The sequence below is a fragment of the Drosophila albomicans genome, chromosome 2L (assembly GCF_009650485.2).
Source record: "Drosophila albomicans strain 15112-1751.03 chromosome 2L, ASM965048v2, whole genome shotgun sequence".
Taxonomy (NCBI): Eukaryota; Metazoa; Arthropoda; class Insecta; order Diptera; family Drosophilidae; genus Drosophila; species Drosophila albomicans.
Genome location: NC_047628.2, coordinates 6,216,972 through 6,242,605, shown reverse-complemented (window position 1 = coordinate 6,242,605; position 25,634 = coordinate 6,216,972). Strand labels below are relative to the sequence as shown.

At 37.7% G+C, this 25,634-nt stretch overlaps 2 protein-coding genes across 2 annotated transcripts in view; one reads left to right on the top strand and one right to left on the bottom strand.

Moving 5' to 3' along the window:
- LOC117563653 (uncharacterized) overlaps positions 1-25,634 on the bottom strand; it is a 47,828-nt gene that overhangs the window by 9,120 nt on the left and 13,074 nt on the right. The window contains 5 exon segments of the mRNA XM_052002972.1: positions 1-141; positions 1,070-2,054; positions 2,130-2,566; positions 5,142-5,681; positions 15,341-15,803. Of these exon segments, the coding sequence (XP_051858932.1) occupies positions 1-141; positions 1,070-2,054; positions 2,130-2,566; positions 5,142-5,681; positions 15,341-15,589 (2,352 nt within the window). The 5' untranslated portion in view covers positions 15,590-15,803.
- Positions 11,755-13,036, top strand: LOC117563771 (fibrinogen-like protein 1). Its single transcript, XM_034242278.2, has 3 exons — positions 11,755-11,887; positions 11,948-12,660; positions 12,720-13,036. Exons 1-3 carry the CDS (start codon positions 11,813-11,815, stop codon positions 12,814-12,816), a joined length of 885 nt encoding a protein of 294 aa, XP_034098169.1. The 5' UTR covers positions 11,755-11,812; the 3' UTR covers positions 12,817-13,036.

Genomic DNA, 25,634 nt, shown 5'->3' with positions numbered 1-25,634 from the left:
TGATTCGGCTGCAAAATGCACCTCTGTCTTGCAGAATTCCACACGCTTCTGAGCGCTGCTGCGCTGCAACTGTGTGGAGCTGCTGATATTATTGTTGTTGCTGCTGTTGCTGCCGTTCACGGCACCGCCATTCACGTGCACCTGAGAGTGTCCATAAAAATCAGTAGGTTATAATTCATTTTACGATCAACAATTAAATATAATTACAATTTAAAAGCAATTTAATAAAGCTTCACAATACCAAAATAGGAATTACTTAAATCAACAACTAACTACCAGCTCTAAATGTTGTGATTAACAGAAATAATAAAAAACTTGGTCAATGAAAAGTCGAACATTTTATTCAGAATAAAATATCAAAAAAAATGTTCATAGTTATACAATCATCCGAAAACAATAGTATAAAAAGGTATTACTAATCTTTCATAGATTTAATTTGAATATGTGAATGCTTATTCAAATTCACTTTGGAAGGTTCGGTAGTTGACAAAAATATTTCAATGATTACCCCTAAATGCTGTTTACGAGATATAACTTTGGTGTAAACACACGTATCATAGAATCGTATCATTGAAGCAGACGCAATTGGTCTAAATAGGGTATTAAACTCCAAGATTGTCGCATTGATTTCACTAAATCTATACATACAATTTATTATTTTATTAATTTGTCTTATAGAATTGAACTTAATTGTTCAAAATCTAAGTTAAAAACAAGATAGATTGTGATTTATAAGAACCTATTCAAATGTTTTCTGTATCTTATTGAGATTGTCTAGTTGTGATTTATTTTCGAATATTGTTGAAGTATTGCATACTTTATGGAGTCTGATATAAATCATTTCATGTGTGATCACACTTAGATTCTATGTAGGTTTGCCTTCAGCAACATGGTTTGTCACATATTAAAAAATATAAATTTTTTTTGAATTCTTTAGAATTAATAATCGTTAGATTTGGCTTAAAGTAATGATTAAATAACCGACATGTGAATTCACAACATTAGTTATGATTGCGAATTAAAGATCGATAACATTGCAGTCTCTTCTTCATCTTTTGTTGTCACTCACCTGCGATGTCTTGCGAATGTCGCGCCAAGTTTCCTCCACTGCAATCGAGTGTCGCTTGCTCAGCTCGGTTTCATTGGGACTAGCTGGCGATTGCGCAGCTTGCTGACGTCCAAAGTGGATGATGGTGGAGCCAGGTCCACCATTGGCAGCTGAGGCAGCAGTGCGATCTGTGGTGGGTGACCAGTTGCCCAGCTGCTCACCGGAGCGACCCAAGCCGCTGTCCGTGGAAGCATCTACGCGGAAAATGCTGCGACTCTCGGGTGGCGACATCTTCTCAAAGCCGTAGGACTTGCGTCGCAAGTGCCACTCACTGGAGCTGGTGTCTTTGGGCCGCTGTCGCGTCTCCAGACTGTGCGTGTTGTGGACGGCACGAAAGGCGGAAGGTGGTGCCGACACTTGAGCTGGTTCTGGGGATTGCAGCACTGCAACGGCGGCTGGCTTCGTGATGGTCTGATGGGCCAGAAAGTCCTCCTTGTATAGACTCTCGTCGGACAGTTTCTTGAGCTTGCCGCGTATCTCCTGCAGCGATTCGGCTGTGAGAAATGTGCTGCGCTTGGCCACCAGCGGCTTGCTGGCAGACTGCGTGACCGTGGAGGCAGTGTTGGGATTCAGAATGCTGTCGAGGGCTGCCAGATCTACGTGATTGTTGTGCATGACCTTTTTGAGGAGTCGACCGTTCTCCAGCTCCTCCCTGATGCGGGCCACACTCACCGAACTGCTGGGCAAATCCAAGGGACGCGGACGTGGTCGAGTTGGGACTTTATTGTGATAGTCTTGGGATTGAAAGGAGCGTCGCAGTTTGCTGACACGTCGCCAATCGCCGCAGGGCTGTTCATCGGCGTCCTCGGGCCAATCGTTGCTGAGATCATCCGTCGATATCGAACGCGAACGCTGCAGGCTACCAAGGTGGCCAAAGCTGGCGGGCAATGGCGGGGCGTAGACGGATTGGGACACCTGCTGGCGACGCTGATGGCGAGCACTGAGTCTGCAAAGTGTTTTTGGCAGCAAGTTCAATCGAATAATGCCATGAATATTTCGATTTCAATTCCGAAGCACTTACCGCAAATCATCATCATCGTCGTTGTCGCCTCTCGTTGTTGTTGTTGTTGTTGTCGTGGTGGCGGCGGTGGCGGCGTCATCGTTATAATGCCGGAAACTTTCCAAATCACGACGCAGCGTTGGCGTGGCCACAACGGCTACGTCAGCATCGCCAGCAGCTTCACTTGGGACACCCACGCGACGTTTGCTGTTGCTGCTGTTGTTGTTCTGGCCATATAAGTCAGCCTGCTCCGTCATTCCCAGTCGCTTGGGCCACGTTGATAATGATGATGATGATGATGATGTGGATGGTGTTGCCGCTGCTGTTGTCGTCTGGCCAACAATTGCATGTAGGCTTATTTTACCCGCATTTCTGAGGGTGTTGCCAACAGTCGCTGCCGCTGCAGTTGTTAAATTTGAGTTGTTGCTGCTTTGGCTGGAGATACTCGAACTGCTTTTCTGTAAATGGTAAACAAAAGCAGTTTTTGGAACGCATTAGTGTCTGTCTCTCTCTCTCTCTCTCTCTCAGTTGTTCTCTTATTGTTTTTTATTGGTGTGGGCGCAGTGCAGAAGGAGTTCCATGAGGAAGTCCTTTTTTTGCAGCTAAACTCTTTAATGGATTTCCGTGTAATATAAGCGCATTAATTGCTGATGGCTTCTTAAGCTGCGACGATTTCAGAAATGGAGCGACATTCATAAAATTGCACTTATTCTTAGCATTAAGATGGATCAAAAAGCTAATAAGACATTTAGAAGTGCTCCAACTTCCTTTTTATAAGTAAGACCTTAAAGTTCCTTCTAATATTATTGGTTACATTTTATTGAATACTCGTGTATCAATATATATTATGTAATACATTTAACATATTAAATGTAAAATAACAACTTCAAAATTCTGAGTTAAAGCATCTAATTCGATTTGTTATTATTGAGTATTATTTATACAACTGTCCTTAGTAAAGAGGGTTCGAAATTAACCTCGTTTGCACATCAGCCATCTAAAATTAAAATCATATCAAAAGCCCTAAATATGTTGTTGCGGTTCATGATGATGATTTGTATTTTTAGAAAATATAAGAATTGAATTATATGATAGTTTTTTTCTATACTCTTTGAAGTTGTTAGCTTTAAGCGAATTTACACATATCGTTATAAATAATATAAAGCAATTTAATTCGTAATAATTTAAATAACCCAATGTGCTCGAATATACATAAATATAAAATTTTTTCTATTCTGTATTTAACTTGCTAATTTCTCAAATATTTGTATTGGCTATTATCCAATTTATCATTTGTAATTATATCCACAACATGTACTGTTACTTCACCAAAAGCATACTAATCCGCAAACAACATACAAAAAAATAAAGAAAGAAAAAACTGAACGTGTCAAGATTGATGGGCATGGCCACTTTTCAGGTGGGTGTAAAAAACTTGGCTCGAGAGTCGCGTCTCTCTGTCTCTGTCTTGTCTTTGAAACAGTACGGAGGAAAGAAAGAGACAGAGCGATACAAAGAGAGGCTGGGCCCCTTAACATCCCCTTGGCAGACCCAATAATTAAAGACTTTTTTTCTGTTTGCCTAATGACCGAGCCAGCGGAGATTCCATACAACGTTTTGCCTTTGCCAGAATTTCCTTTGTAGTCATGACCCAAATGTCGGGTTGCCAAAATGGGTTTTGGATGCTTTTCATAAATTTGGCTTAAGTGTTAAATGCTTAATTGAGCTCGCCTATTAGTATCGATTGTTGCCAGGCGCTTAATTAGAATCACATTCAGAGCGTGGTCGTCTGGGCCTGGCATCAATCTCATGTTGAGAGAGATCGATGTGCCATGGTCAAGTTCCAATAGCTAACAAATTTCTGTCTAGACAATGTGCACATATAAATTTCTGTTAATTTTCGGATTAATAAATGCAAATAGGGATCACAAAAAAAACGCATATGGTCATATTCTTTGTTGACTTTTTAAATGAATAATTCCCAATGTATGATTCTTATTTAAATTATTGCTATATTTTTAAATTATGTAGAAAGTATCAAAATAAAAATAATTCGCAATTACTTTTATGACTTACAAATCTGCATTAAATTTACTTTGTTCTAAAACATCTAACATTATTTTTTTTAGTGCTTTAGAAGCTTCAATCTAGTGTACTCGACTGTAAGTTACTAGTTATTAAAATATACCAAATATACTAAAAAAAAAGTGTACCGAAGACTATAATTGGTATAGTGATATAATACCACATTCAAAATATGAAGCTATTAAGCTATTAAGACTACTTCTATGGGTAACGGGTATAAAATAAATTCCTTTTTAATAGTTCTAGCTGAAATTAAGCAAAGGACTTTGTTTTAGAATTTGATTTAAGATATTTCTCAAGCGCTGTGATTACTTTTGTAATTGAAGGTTGAACTTTGCCTTCTAGTTAAAATAACTCAAGATTATATACTTTTAAGTTCTTAAATTTTTATTGACACATAAATAAGAGGTAAAGTGCAGTTTTTATTTTTGTATATTAGCAGATAACTCTTAAGTCCAATTATCGTACAAAAGCCTTGTCAGTGCTTATTTAAGCTCTTGTATTTGTTCCTCAAATATACATAATAATACCCATTTCTATTACCGGTAAAATAAAAGTCTTCGTTATGATAATTTATGTAAGCTTCAAGATTACAATTTTCTCATGATTTCCTCTACTTAAGCGTTGCCCAAGCTAAGCAGATGGTTTTTCGGTCATTGCCATGGTCGGGACTTGCCGATTGCCATGCAAAAACCAAAAGCAAAATACAAAAAAAAGAGTGAAAGAGATATACATTTAAGAAAACAGAAGCAAATGGAGAAAAACGAAAAGCAAACATCGCAGCATGCTAATGAGCCGCCAACAAGCAAATGAAAAATTGCGGCCCAAAGCAAACTGCTACTACCGCATTTTGAGCCTGTCTTGGGGAGCAGTGGGCGGAGGAGGGTTTGGTACGATGGTAGATGGATGATAGATAAAGTGAGAGAGGGGTAGGTGGACACAACTTACCATTAGATTGCTCAATTTCAAACTTGGCGCAGTATCGGGTAACAAATTGTGGCCGAGTTTGTGCAAATGAGGTACGTCGTCATCGTCGTCGTCGTCGACATCGACTTGGCTGTGTTGCCGCTCGTCAGCGTCGTCCGAGTGGCCATTAATCACAACAAAATCAACATGATCATCAAACAGCTCCTTCTGGCCATGGCCATAGCTGTGGCTCGACTTCGATGTGGCTGGCGATTCATGGTCGACGATGACAGCGACGCCAGCGTCACGATCATCATCGTCGTCGTCATCGTCGTCGTCGCTAAGCTCACAGATGTCAACGCCTTGGCTTGGCTTGGACGCCCAGAGCGCCATGGGCGCCGCACTGCTGCGGGTGGTGGTGCTGGATGAGGAGGTGGACCAACGGGATGTGGAGGATGTCTTTTGTACTGTCTGTGTGCGGATCACTTGCATGGCGCCATTGGCGGTGCGCAGCACCTCCAACTGTTTGCGCTGTGTGTGCTGTGTGCCATTGGGCTGTGAGATATTTTGGGAATCGGATATCTGAGAGAGAGAGAGACAAAGAGAGAGAGCGGGAGAGAGAGAGACAGAGTTTAGGATTTTTGGCGTGATAGCAGGATTATGTGTTTGGATTGTATTAATTGTATTGTATTATGATCGTAAGTTTGTAAGTACAATTTTTGACAAGTTTAGTAGGTCTACTTGCTGTCTACAGGGCGGATGAGTGTTTTTTCAATGCGTTTGGTAGACAAATTGTCATGGCGTAATTGAGAGAATCGTTAAATAGCACTTCATATATTCGATGTCTACATAATATTGAATAGAATAGAATTGCATTTTTGTAATACGATTGTAATACTCTTGAGTTGGATACAGTCGGGTTTAGTCGGGTTTATTCTTCGAATATACCAAAATTATACCGTAATAATAAAATATACGGAAGAAATATAGACATTGTACTACTTTAAGAATATACCAAAGAGTACAAAATATACCATATTGTCAGCCAATCTTATTGAGACTCGTAGACAGTTGGCGTTTTTGCCTGACAAAAGTATTTCTTGAATAATTTCTACAATTTTCAATTGATCGCCACCAAATTTTCAGGAATCATAAAAGATTAGTTATTATTACACGTACCAAAAATTGAGTCTCTGATATCTAGGTGTTCATACGGATAGACAGAATGACAGACTGATATGGCTAGATTATAGGGTCGGACCTGCCACCTTCTGCATGTTTCATACATTTCCTGCCGGCACATAGTTATAATACCCTTCTACCCTATGGATACGGGTATAATTAATAACATTATTATAACATTATTACAAATTCAACAGGTTCTGATTTAAACCAATATATATTTAATTACAGCTCAAAAGTATATTTAAATAATAGTCATTAAATCAAACTTAATAAGACTCAAATCAAAACATGTTTAAGATCTGATCTAATTTATTTGTTAATTGACGAAGGTCTCCACGTTTTACAGTGTGAATTAGTCTATTTATTTAAAAAGTTGGTCGTGTTCATACCATTAACTCATTTTTAGTTCAATTAATGTTAATTTAATTAGATCTAGTCTACAAAATAAAACTTGTTCCTAATTAAGAAATATAAATAATCCTAATTAAGTAATAGGACTAGAACATTTCTTTCTTATTTAATATGTCAAGATACCTTTTAAAGCGAATGATTTCTATATAGATATATGAATACTTGTCATTTGTGTATATAAAATAACTGCATAATCTAATCAACAACATTTACCCTCATTTCAGCAGCTTGCAATATGCATATTTATTGGGTGTGTTTGATGGGGCGTATGTTAGGTTGTTGGTCAATTGCACTTGAACGTCAAGTGTTTTGCTTTGAGCTCTTATCTCAACAGCTGCACACGTGACCAGACCTCAGTCGCTGACCCACTGCACCCTTTTTAGTGTGCACTCACAGCAATTAACAGTTTCTTTTATTTATTTTATTGGATCGTGCCATGACCAGCGACAAACACACACACAAACACTGAGTGTGCGGGGCTGTGTGGCCCAAAATATCGATTGTGGCAATCGATTATGACTATGATTTATAGCGCTAGAATTTTTTGTATTAGGGTTCAGTTTGGGCATATTCGTGTCAATGACCAAATCAAATGCATTCTCAATGCTCCACTTCCATGCAAATGCACAGCAACAACAACAATCTCTACAACAATGGCAAACATTAAATTTGATTACAACAAAAATAACAACGAACATAAAAAATGTATCGATGCTGTGAGTTGAGTCATGGGTTTTTGTTCAGTGACTAAGACAAAGCTGAGCTTGTTGGGTTGTTACCACAACAAGAATCAAGAATATGCCTAGATGTGTGGAGTGAGTATTTCGTTTTATTCAACAACTACAAGTTTTCCCAAAAGTGATGTCACTGGGGGATACTTTGAAATAGCAATTCATTTCGGTCTTGGCCGCATTATGATCGCCGCATTTAACCGCAGGCCAAATTGCAAATGCATAATCATTTTTGTGTGCAGCTCCCTAAAGTCACACTCATCCTTGAGCAGCAGCCAAGGGTAAGCGGGTACTTGGATATCCAGTTACGTTCCACAGACATAAATTATAAGCCGGGTTTCGAACCCTTGGGCTATGCACGTTCTGTCGTTGAGTTTCTCACGCCACCACGCTGGCAGCAGGAGAAGTAGAAGAAGAAGGCGAAGGCGGAGGAGAATTGAAGAGACTTTGTCTTAAATCTCCTTTTAGCAATGTATTACATTTTTTGCTGTTGCTGTTGCTAGTGACTGCAGTTATATGTAGTGTGTCTATCGATGACCTCTTTTTCCCCAGAGAGAACATGTGTAGGATTTTCGACTTGGCCCGCTCAATGCAGTTTTATGGCCTGACTTGGCCTGATTTCGCCTGCCAGCTAATTAAGCTGTGCCAATCTGCATGCACACAGCTCTAGAGCGGGTGGCGAGGGGTGTCTAATCAAAGCAGCAGCTGGCGGGACTTGAAAATATTTCTTTTGGCACGGCAAAACAATCAGTGAATCAGTGTCATGATCTCGAACTTGAGCCCCCATGCTGCTGGCTTCGCATTTGCTGATAAAGCAACGCGATTCCAAAGCACCAGCCTTATGCTCGATACGAGTCAAATTGAAAACAACAACAACAGCAGTATGAAAAAATGCTCAACGGCTTTATTGCTGCTGGTTGGTTGTGTGCTGTGTTTTCTGCTCAAAGTCAAGTTGAAGGTTCAACGAAATGCGGCAGCTGCAAAAAAAAAACCAACCAAAAAAAAAGCAAATGTTGCGCTGCTCGCATATATTACAAGTGAGTACCAAAGCCAAAGTCGTGATGTTGTAGAGACGTTGTAGATGCTGCCGCAGACTCAGACTATGCCACAGCCACAGCAGACACAGCCCCCGACTCTGTCTCTTGGCCTATGCCAAAATATTTTCGCCCAAGCCATGCTTTAAACGAATTTAATGATGCTGCTGCCCGCAACAACGTCAACGTCTTCGTGGCTGTCTCCAGCCATAAGATTGACTGTCTATCTCAGCTTATGGGCTGCCTCACTCTCTGTCTGTCTGTCTGTCTGTCTCTCTGCCTGCCATATGCTCCATGTCTGCGCATGCATGTCGCCTTTTCTGGCGGCAGGGCTGCGCAGATCGCTGCATAGACATGCCAAAGCGTTGACTCTTTTTATTTTTAGCTGACTTTGCGCGCACAGTGTGACCAACCTGAGTGAAAACTAGCACAAGCCACCCTAAGGTTGTTTTATAACCTAACATTATATACATTGAGTCTTTCTTATTCGTATTGTTAAAAGAGCGTTCTAACTATAATCGTTATTTTACCATTTTTTATGAATAAGTTCATATATATTTTATTATTTTTGTTTAATATAACAAAAACAAAATATGTAATAAGAAGTCTATTTCCTTAACCATTAATTTATAACAATAGAGCGAAATATTTTACGTTAAGTTATCAATAACTATCAATAACTAATTAAGTTCATATTCATTTTTTCATAAATTGTACAAATAATATTTATCTGATGACTTTTGAAATTTAAAAATATATAAAAGTAAATAAAATAGAAATTAAAAAATACAAACATGTATGAAATAAATAAAAAACCATTCAATTAATAAATAAATCTCTTAGGTTCTCATTTAAGATACTTCAATATTACGAAATTACCGGTTGCAAAGAACAAAGTGCAGCATAGCTAAAATTACCGTTACTTGAAAAGAGGAGATGCAAACAGATTCAAACTTAACTTATCACATTTTGTGCACTAGTCTTTGTGCTGTTATTCTACATACTTTATTTCCCTCTTTTTCGTTTTCCTATTCTTCTACCAGTGACGAAACAAAACTTTAAGAGATGTCGCATAATTTTGGACAGGAGTGTATATAAAAGAAAATATAAAATAAGCCAGAAGTACTCGTACAATAAAAATATAAAATATATATAATTAACTAAATTGAGTATTTTTGTATTCCACCATATATGTATGTATCTCTTATTAATATGTTTCACATGAGCTACTTGCAATGCCATATTTATGATCGGCCAATTATATTACCTTGAGCCCACTGTGCGTTGCTGCATTTTAAATTGCTTTCTTGGCCTAACAATGGCCATTTTGTTGGCCATGCTGTGGCTTTGCTCTGCGCCTCTTAAACGCTAATAATATACATTTTTATATGCATTATTTCTGTCACGATCTCGTTGGCTTTATATCTCTATAGAGCACAGCGTGCGCTGCCTTTACGACTAGACGAGTGCGAGTACTTTCCGCTTGTGCAACTAAATCATAGATATATGTACGTATTATATATATACAAGATCTTTTTTGTTTTTTTTTTTGCTGTTCAAGACCGCATCATGGTCGATTTGTGGGCTCGCGAGATACAGTAATACAGGAAACTAACAAGTGGCGGTGCTTAATTGAAGTGAGTCGCGTTAGATGACATCCTCAATTAGTTGCATGTAATTTACGAGCAGTAGCCATAGCACAAATGGCTTGCAGAGCGTCAAATGGCCAAATGACCAACGGGGTGATTCGCTGCGCTGCTGGAGCAGGCATCTTCAATAGTCTCAAGCTCTCTTCCTCTGTCTTAGTTGGCAACCTACTGACCCACAAAAATTGTCTGTCTTGCTGCCAGCGGCTTTTTACCGTTACTCTGCACTTGGATTGCCACATGCTACGTCTGCCCCGCGGTGATTGCAACTCCAACTCCAACTCCAGCCTCAGCGTCAAGAATCAACTCCAACTTTGGCAAAAATAATTCAAATGCTGCATGTCGCGAGCGCTCTGGTAAAATGTAAATTTGCTTTTTTCTTGTTGTTGTTGCAACTATCCATAATGTTAATGAAGCAACCCATGACTTTGAGTTCTGTAACGGTATCTGCGCTTACCTGGGATGCGTCTTCTGATCTATTCTATTCTCAGCTTTGCTCTGCTCTGTCTGGCACCAAATCAAAGATCGTTCCCATTGAGCTCATTCAATTGAAATTTTCGTGGGCTTGCGAATCTCGTCGCATCGCATCTCATCGCGTCGGCAATTTTCCCTTTGACTTTGTCGGCAAACAAACACAGCGGGATATATATTCAGTCAATAGACTTGCCATTGATATAAATCCTCGGCCAGTCTCAGTCGCAGAGCAAGCAATCAACCGAGCTGTGCGACTATTTCAACTGGAAGTGACCACTCCAAATAGTTTCAGCTTTGACTTTAACTACGGCTCCAATTTCTAGTTCGAGGGTTCTTTGATTGTTTTCGATTCTATTGATTGCTTCTATCGGCAACAACAATGACAACGACTTCGACAACGACAACGACAACGGCAGCCAGCAGTGGCAACAAAGTTCAATCGCGATAAGTTAGGCAGAAAAGTACAAAATATATATTCACAGCACAGCAATAGAAATAACAACAAAACTAAAGCAGCAACAACAAATTTCAGCAAGTTTCTCAATACCCTGCAGCCATTCAGTGAATTCAAAAGGGCATATAAACTTTGAGTGAGTGATTGTAACAATTGGCAAAAGGTCTCCTATCTGAAGCACAATAAAAATGAATAGGAATAGTAAATGAAGCCCAAAATATCAAAGCTAGGCCTAAAGCACATTGCTTACGGCTGTAGAAATGAAATTGACTAAAAAGAGTAACTCTGGGATAAAGAAAGAAATAAAATTCAGTTAGGTAAAACAATTATTTAAAATAATTTATATCAATTGTAATCTGAGTAATTTTTAGGCCTATTAAATTCAGAGGTATTCGTGAAAAAGTTTATTAAAAAACAACAATTGGGAAAATTAAAAAACTATGATTTTAAAACGTGAAAAATTACATATATATGTATAATTTCTAATAAATATTGTTGTATACTAAATACATATGTTATAAACAAAACATCAGTCTTATAGTAGATTAGAAGCTGATAGTCGTATTGATGACCTAGGCTTCATTCTAATGTGTTGTTTAAATACATAGACTTTAATTATATATTACTAAACACAATAAGTAGCTGATAATATATGTAAAGAGGCAGAATAGATTTGAACTCAACTCGAAATTTAATTCGATGTTTAAATAGTAAGTTGAATTAGTTTTCATTTGTCTGGCTTCTTCATCGGTTGATTTTATAAAATTACTTCAAAGAAATGTTGAAAAGTGCGATTGTATTTTCTTTGTTTGCGCTTTTAACATTTTCAGAAACTTGTTATGGAGCTCAAACAGTCAGTATTTATTTGTTTTAAGGTATTCGAAATCATTTACTTAAATCAATAAACTTACAGAACACTATTCCAAGTTTGGAAAGAGAAGTGGCCACTTTACGTGGTGAAGTAGAGAAACTTGAAAAAGCGGCACTCAACAAGGATGAAATGATAGCAATGTTGCGAATAAAGACTGCTCAGGAAACAGAGCAAATTGAGGAACAGGAAAAGCAAATAAAGGAATTGAAGTCTCAACTCTCCGAATATGTGCTTGAGTCCAATAAATGCCACTCCTCCAGCTGTTTGTGTAAAGAGACTGAACTACATACTATCAAAATACCTGGAGCAGAACCGTTCCAAGTTTCTTGTGACTCGTCAATATCTGGTTCCGGCTCCGGGTGGACAGTGATTCAGCGTCGCACCAATGGCAAGGAGAATTTCAACCGCGACTGGAGAGACTATCAAAGAGGCTTTGGAGATTTACAAGGAGAATTCTTCATTGGTCTTGACAAACTGCATCTGATCACCAAGTCGCAGCCTCACGAACTTTATATAGTGCTTCAGAACTTGAACAATGAGACCCGATATGCTAAATACGATAGTTTTTCAATTGGCAATGACGACGCATCATTCCAAATCACTTCTCTTGGCATATACTCAGGCACTGCAGGCGATGGCTTGATATTCCACGACAAAATGAAGTTTTCAACCTTTGATCAAGACAACGATAAGAGCAATAGAAATTGCGCGGATGAGAATAGCTCTGGCTGGTGGTTCAACAATTGCTATCATTGGTAAGTAATTCGTGAATTGAAATAAGTATAATATTGTAATTATTGTGACTTAATTACAGCAATCTCAATGGTCCCTACAACGGTGGATTCTATTGGTATCCTTGGCAACGAAATGTGCTCAAGTCCTCACAAATTATGATTCGACCAAAAGTGTAAAGTAAACTTCAAATACAAATAAATTCACATGGCTTATTTTTGTGGATTAGTTTTGATTTGTTGAAGGAAATCTTCCAGACTGCGAAGATGGTTTCGGATGTTTGAGTATTTCAGTTTTATCTCTCAAATTATGATCAGACCAAAAGTGTAAAATGAAGATCAAGATAACGTGGAGATTTGTTAAATACAAATAAATTCATATGGTACAATTTTATAGATTACTTTTAATTCGTTGAAGGAATGTGCGAATGCTTCTACTCTGCGATGATGTCATCAGATGTTTGGGTATTTCAGTTTTATCTTTTATATATATCAGAGCACTTGAGCCGCGAACTTGACTTGGCCACACGCACGACTCAAGACGATGACGACTCCGGCACTTGGAGCTCACTAAAGAGTTGCTCTGTATTCTCTCAGCGTTGAATGAGCAAGCATATAGTATAATTGCCAAGCGGTCTGAGGACCGACAAATTCTGGAGCAATCAATGGCCCAAAAGACAAGTGAAATCTGAAGAGCTCGCATTAATTACTAACGTAGGTGTGTGTATGTGTATGTATGTGTGTGAAAAAGGCAAAGGTAGATAAAATAAATCAAAGCAAAAGCAATACAAACATTTGCTGGAATTTTCTCAAGTGTCTTGGCCATGCGCATTGTTTCACTTTTTGGGTAATTATTAATACGAAAGATTCATTCATTTAGATTCGCCAGCAAATCGATTAATAAGTGGCACACATAACTTGTGTGTGTTTAGTATCTAGTATCCGAGCATCTGAGCAAAAGATTGACGTCTCTTTGTTATTATTGCGTGCGACCTGTTAATTATGCCTCAGTGAAGATGGTCAACTCTCTGATGTGGACGATGATGGTGATGCTGATGCAGTTGGAGTTGGAGTTGCCTGACACACAAACCAAACCAGACAGAATAACAAACTTGCTGTGCGATGGAGATCTATCAAAGTGTTTTTCCTATTCGCTATGCGTAGCTAACGGTTCGAACCGCATGCCCAGTGGCATCATTGGAATTTTTGCTATGGGTAATTGCCTGATGAGCAGTGGAACTGTAAATTCATAATTGTAAACAACTGAGAGAAGGAGAGAGAGAGAGGGGTAGAGAAAGAGAGGTGGGAAAAGAAGATGCTGCTTAGCTACTTTCTATCTGATAGTAGTTTATGCGTTCTTCTGGCGAATTCTAATCTTTGCTATTGGCATTTTATTATTGACCAATTAATTAATCAGAATCGTAATTACACACGCTTAATAAATTAACAACATTAATACCACTTAACTTTACGCAAATATTCTATTGAGGAATTATGGTAATAATTGGTCTCTTAATTTTGATTGAATATGCTAGTGAACAATAAATATTGGAATTATATTTACGACAAATAAGAAAGCTACAGCAACTGAACTAGATCAAAACAGAAAAGTTGTATTCTTAAAATATATTAAATTAATATACCACAAAAATTCTAAAAATATACCATATGATCTATTTGGTATATTGATGTAGTGCTAAATTCGAAATATACTATAGAGTACTAAACATACCAGATTGCCAGCCACAGCAGCTAAGCTATTTGAAATTTGAAAAACATTTTCACAAAAAAATATTGCCTATCTCATGATTCATTGAATCGAATCTTAGTGTCAACTAAATTCATCTCTGTTAATTGTTAAAATATATGAAAATAAACAGAATTCAAAGTATGTACATTAAAGATAACCTTTGTTGAGTAAATCATTCAACTTCACAATTGAATGTCTGAGCATGTGAAAATATTTCCCATTACAATTTTTAATATTTTAATTAACAAACAAAATATTTCAAACTTAATATTCCACAAATAATCTTCAAGTATTAAATAAATCATTTTATTACAATGCAACATTACTTCTTTGAGTAAATTACTAATTTCTCCATTGGGAATCTGAGTTAATGAATCTATTTCATATTAAAACAATTAATAAAGTTAGCTATCATAATACTTTTTTATTTTTAATTATTTTTTCAACTAGAAGTAGAAGTAGAAAATACTGCCCAAGTTCGTTTTCACTAGCATCCCAAAGCTGAGATGCTTTTGTGGGGCGGGCCATGCGCTTGATAGCTAAATAAACTATTAACCGATTAAAATCGAAAGGCAGCTAACCAAACTGGCAATCAGGCACAAAAGCACCAATGCAGAGTGCACTAAATTAGTAGACGCCTCTACATTTAGAGCACTCAACTGCAGTGCAGAGAAGTCGAGGTTGCCCCGGAGCGTGCCTTTCAATTTCATTTTGATGCTCGAGCCCAAGCAGCAGACGGGCAAATAAAGAAGGCAACAACAATTAGGCCTGAGTTTGAGTCTGGGGGCATCAATCAGTAGACATTGAGTACACTGAACAAAATTCAGTGAGCAAATTCAAGTGCAAGACAAATGCATTTTAAATTGGCAAAAACATATTTAAAATATCGCTTGCACTTGGGGAGTAATTTATTCAAGTTGCACAAATAAAATTGGTATAGTTGTGTTCGCTTACCTTGCCATAGCTGTTCAGTGGTCCATTTATCCAGCGATCTGCCTCCAAGCGGCCGCTGAACAGGGCTCCAGTGTCCGGATCGATGCGTTGCCATTCACGCACCTCGCGCTGAAATGGCGAACGGGAACCGCTGCCAACGGCAAAACCGCCTCCTCCACTGTTGTTGTTGTTGTTACTGCTGATGTTGCTGCTGCGATGATGATTATGATGATGGCTCTGACTGTGATTGTTTGTTGTTGCCACTTCCATGTTGCTTCAGTTTGTGCTGTGTGCTGTGCTGTATTCCTTCGTGCTACTGTGCGCTTTTAATTTGCACGCTCGACGCGCTCGAGCTGCTCTTCGTCGTCTAGTTTGGTTTATTCGTATTCTTTTTCTGGGGCTGCTGCACTGGGCTTCAGTTTGTGGCTTGGGCCCAAGTCACTCGCTCTCTTTGTGTGTGTGTGTGTGTATTATTCTCGCTCGCCTATTTCAAATTATTATTTATTGTTATTATGCTACCTACAGTCTACACAGTCTTCTCTCTGCCGTCTCGACAGCCGTTTTCGTTACTAAATTAATGGCAAGTTTAATTTATTATCATAATAATCATTTTCTAGACGTTCTAGCCATGCTACTGTGCACACTTATAACCCCCTTTCGCTTCCCCCTTTCGTCTTGCTTCTATGCTAACTATGATAATTTTCTTTGCTTTTCCTTTTGCACGCTTTGCTGCCCGTGTGCTTTTTTTTATTGCTTTCACGCTCTAATTTGAGTCTGTCTATGTGTGTGTTTGTGCGTTTGCGTTTGCTGAAATGACAAGAGCAGAATGAAAAGAAATTTTGTTAGTTAATTATATTTGCAAAGTGTGAAAATGTGTTGTTTTTTCTTGATTTTCTGGTATTTTGTTATTTCTTTTTAGTTTTGTTTTGGCCGTTTCGCCAGTGGCAGCACCGGAAACCGAGTGCCTTGAACCAACTTCAACTTCAACTTCAATTCCAACTCCAACACAAAGTCCGTGCAGATTTCTAATTAAATTTGCGGCCAACGTCCAGCGGATATGCCAGAACCAGAGGCACAGACACACAAACGGAGAGAGAGAGACCTCATCAGTCGAGTTGAAGCTGTCAGCAACTCGGCGGATGTCACAGTCTATTTCCGCTTGGATCAACAGCCAGTCAGTCATTCAGCCGGCTTGTAACATGTGTCTGATTCTGGCAAAGGTACTTAATTTAATTTGTTTTTGATGACAGGCATAGAGGCGTAGAATTTACTGACCAAGCCGCCAAAGCGAGTACTTGCTACAATGACAACACACAACATACATTAATTATTGTCAAAAATTGCACGGTAATCGTATTTTGCAGACGGCGATTTCAGTTATTCAGTTGATTCATAATTTACATTATTACATTTGGAAATAAATGTATTTTTTTTTTGCCTTACTTTGAGAGTGTTATCAAGTCTGGTCTTTAACAAGCAAGCGTTTAATTAAATTTAAAATAAATGTTCATTTCTTTTTCCAACTTTGCCTGAATATGCGAATATTAATCACTCTAATAATAATAATATTATATTTTCGAAATAATTTCACATGCTGTGAAGCATGTGAATAGTATTCGAGAAAAGTTCGTCGAATTAGCATTTATTTAAAATAAATATTCATTTATTTGATAAACTTTGCCTGTTTTTTTTATTTTTGCTATTAGAACAACAGTTGGTGGATTGGATTGGACCAAGTAATCAAAGTATTTTTAATTGTCGCTTCAATTTAGTTGTTCTTTTAAAGGTGTTAAAACAAGTGTTCAGCTTATAGATGAGCAACAGTTATAGTAGACGATGACTATTACTAATTTTTTTTTTTTAATAAATTTGCATTTATCCGACCTACAAATTTACAAACTTTTTCAATGGCTAACTAAAAACTAGTGATACTTCTAACGCCTATCAAAAATTGAGTTTTCGTTTTGATCCCAACTTTGTCTTGCTGTAAGAGTGCTGTCGATTTATAACAAAGTAGGTTCTGTAATCTGTGGCTTTAATTATTACATATTGCGATATTTTCAATGTAATTTTTATATATTTTATAAACATCAACAATCAAAGCACTTGTTTTTTCCACTGCTAATTATATATACATTTTTTTTTGTTTCAAATCGACCCCATTTAAATATTGCATTCAAATAAGAAGTGGATTAATTTTCTCATATTTAATAGCATTGTCGCATTAATTTTGACGTTATCCCATTTGAATATACAAGATTGCCCCACTGTGCCAGTGCTGTCAAAACAAGTGTTCGGCGGCATTAACACTGAAACGCCAGTTAAGCTAAATAAGAAACCAAATTTAGCACACAGGCCGAGTCAGCGATGCAATCCCACCACACGGACCCACTTTGTACACCACCGACAACAGCCGCTAGCCGCGAGTCGCTCCCCCCGCTCCCTTTACTCTCCCCATGCTCATGGTCAGTTTAAAAGAAAAGCAATTTTACTGCATATTTTATATGCTGGCTGGCTGGCTGGCTGGTCCGCTAAATAGTAACTGTTACTTAGTTTTCTTTCGCTGATCTTGGCGTGTCGAGCGTCGAGCGAAATGTATTCCGTTGCCCCGCTGCTGCTGTTGCTGCTGAGGCAATAACTTCCTCATATGCCAACGATGACGCTGCCAATGCCCATGGCTGAAGTTTCAGAGAGTTGGAGAGTTGGTTACGCTTGCCATAAAAGCACAACAAATACAACAAATAAAATAAATACGAGTGAGTCAAATAAAATGAGAAACTCGTTTTTCGCCGTTGAACTTGCACTCGTTTTCGTTTCGGTGTGCGTTATTTTGTCTCTTAACACTTGGGCTAGAAATAAAAGTTGTTATTATTTTTTCGGTTGCACTATTTCTCTGTTGAAGCCAAAGCCATAGTCAGAGCTAGAGCACGCAACTTGGCCGAAAGACACATTCACATCTAAGCACCTTGGACACGTTTTGCCGGTTTCACTATTTTGACTTCAATTCTTGCTAGGCTCAGCAGCAGCTTCACTCGACTCAACTCAACTCGAATCAACATAGCAGTTCCAGTCAGCTCAGCGAGCAGCTTGATTGTGTTAATTAAATTTTAATTATGCGCAATTATGTGTAATTAGACTTCGCTCGCTGCGCATAAATAAACACTGAAATGCTGTGCACCGCACCGTTGCCAATTTATTTTTCCCGTTGTCTTCCACACAAACACACTCGCAATAAAGTCGCCAATTTATCGTTAGAATTTGATTAATTGGCCTTATCGCTTACGTTGTCATCGCAAAAGGTTACTGCCAGCTAGCTTTATCCCAACAAATCGTATGCATTAGCCGACCGAGCGTATACTAATGATGGCCTCACCGATTATTGCCACAGTCAACTGATATTGCAAACTGGAAGAAACATTATTATTATCTTCTGCCATTCTAATTTAAATCAACCATTTTTCTTCCCACCCTATGCTTGAGATATTGCTGCAGTTATTTTTCAAAAGGAAAACAAAACAAGTGAGAAAACTACAGTCGAATGTGCTAGACTGTGTCGGATACCCGGTAATAAGGTATTATTCCCTATGTAAGCTACATTAATATACTAAACAAAATATTGAAATATGTATACCGAAGACTATATTTGGTATATCAAAACATTATTACTTTCAATATATACCGCATATCACAAAAATATACCAAAGCAATTAAGAGAGCAGTCGTTTCTTGAGTATACATTTATTTTTTAATTAATTCTATTGTACAAATTTTATCTGATCGCAACAAAATATCCGGTACTTTTTTCCAATAAAAGCAAAACAGCGAGATATTATTCTTAAAATATACCAAATTAATATACTGAAAATATATTTAAATAAACCGTAGACCATATTTTGTATATCCAAAATACTTTTGTGTCTTAAATACCTTCTACAATTTTAATCTAATCGCAACTAATTAATAATATGATAAAAACTATAGTTAGTGGGAAGTGATCTGCATGCAAAATAGTCTCTCAGATCCAATGTTTTATACGGTCAGACAGACTCGGAGATTACGCCATCTAAGTATTAGATCCATTTGCTGAAGAGACAAAGTTAATGAACGAAGCAAATCTAAGATTCTTGGATTTTATGTTTTATTTTTATTTTAGAGGATTTACATTATTTCATGTTGTCGTTACATAAATGGAAAAGTTGAAATATTTTGGTAACATGGAGTTCTGCGCCTCAAAGAAAAATGCTAATATAATTTTATTTATTTGCCTTATATTATAGTAATATATACTATATACGTACTTACGAGTATATACTCGTAGATAATTTCTATCAATCCCGTTGCAGTTCATGAAGAGTGTAACCCATACCACTTCCCACTCGAATGTGAAATGCGTGTTACTTGGTTCTGTTCCAGTTTGCAATGCAACCACAAAAACCACATTGCCACCCGGAGTCGCCACTGACGAACGTGAGACATTCGAGTCTACTTAGTAATCATGGCAGACCTTTTACGAACATATTCGAATACAATGTACAACGCCAGTTGTTGTGAAGGTCAGTGTAAATGATAATATTATTATGAATTTCTTATGTTCGTTTTTACAGTTTTTTTTTTTCTATTAGTCCGTAAGGAAATATGAATGCGAAACAACCGCAATGAGGTACAAAAATAATAATAATTTATTTTCTCCTTCATTACCAAAACGAAAGTCCATTTGCTGTGGCTTTTGTGGCCAAAACTGGGCTGGCATTGTTTGACAGATGATTCATACTTATGTATTATATTTGCATTTCAATTCGATGCGTAATTGTGGCACTTGAAAATTTGCCTAAACTTATATTGTACTCATGAACACTCTTTATCTAGGTTAATCTGAATTTTTTGGTTTTGTGTTACAGCTGACAAATTAATACGAAATGGTGTTGCTTTGCTGATTGATTTATTTGTTGGTTTAAAAATAAATGATGTGTGGGCTGCGCTTCGACTGAAAAATTGCTTATTTTTATATATGGAATGTTTTATGCAAGTTTTGCGCAGGCGTTCAAATACATTCGGTGGCATTGAAAGTGCGTAAATAGATTTGGAATGAAAAGAGAGGCAAAGGTACAAGTAAATATAATTGTCAATTAAACAATTGCTGTGTTTGAAGAATTTATTTCACAATCACAATCGGATAAGCGACATTTTTGTTATTTTTAGCGCGTGCGCTGCGAAAATCGTGCAACAATTGACCGATATGCAAATTTCGTTATTTCAGTTTTCAGCTCACTTGCTGTTGCTGCTGCTGCTGCTGAATGCAAAGATTTGCATAATTGGCTCTGGTGTTCTGGTTTAAAGTTTTGACTCAGTCACAAACAGAAGCAAACGCGTGTCGGCCAATGCGTCACTTTGACAGCCGTAGCAAAAACGAAAGACTTTGACAACAAACTTGGTTGCTAACAAGATACGTTTGAGCATGTAAGCTATTTCTTTGCTTAGTTACTGAATTTGATTTTGAAAGTGCACTGCACATTTATTTATAGTTCTTCTCGAATAAATTTACAGTGATCATTAGGTGAAGATTTAAATAAAGTTCATTAAACTATAGCAAAAAAAACACAATCGATACATTCCAGTAAAGAACACAGAAAGATTTAATCGTTTTTCATAAATCTTTATATTGTGTGCTGTAAAATCATTTCATATTCTTGCCAAACAACAATTGTTCACTTCCTTGCTCATGTTATTTCTGTTCGGTTTGGTTTGGTTCTTATCTGTTCTCCTTTCAACATCAATCTTGAAAACCGCTTTATATACTCGTATTCAAGTAGATCTGGGCCTTACAATACATGTCTTAATTTTCAGTATCTATGATCGCTTTGATGTTTTGGCTCAATCTTTCAGCACAAAACTCTGGCAACAATTCAATTATAAATACTTTTTGATTAAAGTGCCGCACATTAAACAGCAACGCCCCTTACTTTAACTGATATATAGTGATATATATTGAGTGAATAAATACATCAGACTATGTGAATGTACTCATAAAAACCACAAGTTTCCATTGTGCTTCCGTCTGCGTCACTTTGACCCCACAGTTTGTACTTATTATAGATCTAACTCAGTATTAAGATGTTGTTTTTTGTTCGAGGCTTTTTACACTCCCAGAGCATAGCAATTTTTTTTCTATTGGCAAATAAATACGATTTTAATACAATTTGCTGTTTTGCTGTTGCTTTTTGTGGTCAGAGCATACCGCAATGCCTTCGTTTAGCGTCTGTTATTAGGCACACGCGAATGTATCTTTTGGATTGTTGCGACTTCCGCCTGGTTCACTGAGGAACAGTTGGAAGCATTGGCTAGGCAAATGCGCAAATCGCTTAATTATATGGTGAGTTGTTGGGCACCCGCACTTGATTGTTGTGGGCGTCGATTTGTTGTAGCTATTTTGCATTGATTAATTTGCTAAATGAGTCAATTGCATTTAATTAAGTGACATTTATTGAGTACAAATTTATGGCATTTTCATTGTAATTTTCAGAGTTGTAAAATGAATGGCAACTGGTTTAGTCTGAGAGACAATTCTTAGCTGCCTTTGGCTTGGCCAATTTGCTTACAAAATTACATAATTTGGATTGCCAAAAGTGGCTGAGTACACTTTGTTGAATATGCTCGCAGCTAGCAGGTTCCACCTTCAAGACATTCACACTCTGCCCACAATTGCAGCGAAAAATGAAATGTAAAAAACTGCAAAACTGGTAATTGTAGTTATAATTTATCCATGTTGCTGTTTGTCACAAAAGTAACAGATATATTATATAGACACCGCGATATCTTCCGTCTAATGAAAATTACATTTTATGACTTCCTGCAACGCCCACAAACTGGTGTCGATTTCCCATATTGTGCTCAAAGAGCGTATGCGTAATTTCACACTGACTATGCGTATGCGTAATGTCTCATGAAACTTGACTCGTTGCGTTCGCTTGTGTAATTTTTCTCTCCACCCAACAGAAAGTGCGATGCGAAAGTTGATTTTCACAGCGAATCTTCGAAAAGACGCCCACAAATTGTTGGTAATTTACGCTAATTTAGCTTTGCTACCGTTACTCTTAGCACTTGCGTTTCGAGTTTAATTTGTTTGTCTTTTCTTTTTTATTTTATTTTCGACAATAAGTCAAATATTTGTTCAGACGATTAGCAAGAAACCACCCAACAAAGGCCTGTTTGAGGTGTGTTTATTCATGTTGTTTGCGTGACCATTAAACGCGACCATCTTGCGTCTGCTGTTTGATATGCAAAGTTCGAGTATTTCATTGATACATTGTGACGAGCTATTTTGGCTGAGTGTGAAAGTGAACTAGTGTTGAAATTCATTCAGTGAATCACACAGAATTCATTCAAAAGTCTTTGGCAATTTATGATAATCACAATTGTATTTCTCGCAAATCTTTGTTCAAAATATCATAATGAAATTATGCCAGCTGCTCTGATTATTTCCGCATGCAACTGATAAATTGCAACCCAATTGAATTCACAATGCAGATCAAACAAAGAACCACACTCGGCAAGCACAACAAAAAACCCACACAATTTGGCCTGTCAAAAAGCTGACAGATTGACGAATTACCTGACAGTTCGTTTGTTCTTTTTTCGTTTGTGTTGTTGCTTATCTTTTCCTTTTTCTGCAATGCATTCACAAAAAAATGCTACTCGGTTTCCTTTCGTCTCGTTTCGTTTCTGGCTGTTTAATTAAATTAACCGTTAAGTTGTGTAATTTCGACTTGTTGCGACCAACAAAACATAAAAAAAAGGGCAACGGCACCAACATACAAAGATTTTGGTAGTCGTCATTGCGCTTTATTAACATGCCGCACTTAAGAGTTCTTCTGGTGCCAGTTAAACAAAAGACTTAAGCAACGAACTTGATGTAATGGGCACACCAAAAAAAAAAAAACAAGTTGTTAACTGGTAAAAAATACCCTTGTAACTACTTATTCTTTTGTGTTAACTAAATTGGACAGTTGATAACTGTGAGTCATTGCGTAAAAGCGGGAGAATTTCATGACGAAATGTGCGAAGCGCATTTTGAACTAAATCGACGAAATTTACATAGCCTGTTTTCACAAATACCAATGCATATGTGTAAGTATGTGTGTTTGTGTTTTTTCCTTAATTAGCGTACAAATGCGAGGCATGAGACAACGACATACTTCGGAGACCCAGAAACACCTACACGTCGAAGAGTTTCAAGTACGATTTATGCAGCTGCTTTTCAAATTGAATCTCGCGAGCTGCCTTCTGGGGCTACAATTAAATGGCCATCATGCTTAGCCAGCTACACTTGCACTTTAATAAACTGGTTTAACAGCGCATCGCATCTGTATCTCTATCTTCATATATGTATCTGCATCTGTATTTGTACATCTGTCCGCCCTGCGTGCAGCACAGAAACAACAACAACAACGAAGACGAAGACGACGACGACTGACATCGAGTGTCATAACTTGAGCTGAGCTCTCGAGCTAAAAGCTACGACTGGAACGCCTTCAAAGTCAAGTTCAATGACGTACTCGCTATGGAAGTACTTAAAATGGTTGCTTGTTTTGGCCCGCAGAAACGATAAGATTAGATTCATCGAATTGTAAACAGCAAACAACCAAAGCGAAAAGCGAAAAGCCAAAACCAAAACAAAATAGCCAGCAAACTTGTTAACTAATTTATGTGATAACTTTGTGATTGCGAACTGTGTTCGATTTGCATATTTAATAGGCCATAGCTGCTGCCGTATTGCATATGATTAAAAGCCTGAAATGCCCTGAAACGGAAATAAACATTTGTAGTTCGTGTCAACTCTGGGAATTTATATAGTAGTCTGTATACCTTCTGTTTGGAGAGCAAATCACTTGGAGTGCAGCTGCTCGGATTGCGCTCTTGATCCACTTTCCACAATTGTGCCTAAGTCAACTTTTCCCTCGTTCAACTGCTGTCCATCAACTGTCACTTAAGTGTTGCCAATTTAAGTGTCATTGCTGGCTGGCTGTAAACGCCCCTTTTTTTTTTGCTGTTTTGTGTTGTGTTTCGGTACTCTTATTACTCTGTTATTGATGCCACACTTTCATTTGTATTGTTGCTAGAACAGTTGAATAATGTGCGAAATTTGCTTTTATTTTTATCCCGGCCATTTGCCAGTTGACAATGGCACTAACAAATCTTTAACTTTCTTCACTTAAAGCCCCACAAACGACTTTCATGTTACCAGCCATGCATATAATTATAGAGCACCCATACGACGAATACTCGGAGAGTACTTTACTCTATTTACATTACTTTACTTGTCGTTGATTAAGTTGTTGCTATCGCCCATTGTATCGCTGTTGACAATTGGGAGCAGACTTTGACTCCAGAAGAGCTGGAGAAAAAATCTCGTAGAATGTGTCACAAAAGTGCCGCACAGATCTCTCACAGTTGAAAGAAGCGTGGGTGAAAGTTGTTTTTCTTCCACAATATTTACCTTACTACTGCTCTCTTCTTATATTGAGAGTAAATTGTGTGTAATTTCAGATACATTGAGATGATATTTTGCGTGCTGGAATTGAAGTAATAAATAAAACGAAAGTTCTACACGAATAGCAGCAGAAGAGGCCAATTATAAGAAAGGGAAATTGAAGGACAGACGTCTTCAACCACTTAATGAGAGAAATAAAAAAGATGCTAAAATAACTTTAATGTTTTTACAACATTCATAAAAATTAACGAATCATCGAAATGCCCTCCATATTTGTAAATTATGTTTCAATCAAGTGAATCACATACTTCAAATTGACAATTTTATTGAGCTAACCTCTTTCAAAATTGTTGGAAGCCATTTTGGTCATATCCTGCTAATAAATTTTACAGCGTTTTGGCCGCCTTCAGGCACGACTGCCAAAATGGTAACAGGCCAATAAATAAAGTCAGCAAACGGCGTTTATCAGACGCCCGAAATCAAGACAACATTCATAAGTTACTACTCACGGCCACTCCCCCTTCGGAAACGCCCACGCATGTGCTTCAATGTGACAAAATAAATGAACCGTTTGCCAACACGAACAACCCACAAAATCACAAAAGAAATCTCAAGTAAAAAAGAAAAATAAAATAAAATATGCTACGTTTTCAGGAACTGCATATTAAATGAAGCGTAACGAAAGAAAAACGAGCAGTGCTTGCCACATAACGTCAGTTCGCATGAAGTTGCATTCACCGAGAGGGGGGAATGGCATCGGGAATGGCCCTCGTAGGGCCAAAAGTTAATTACATGCGACGCCTACATCGCAAACGACAGCGAATTGTT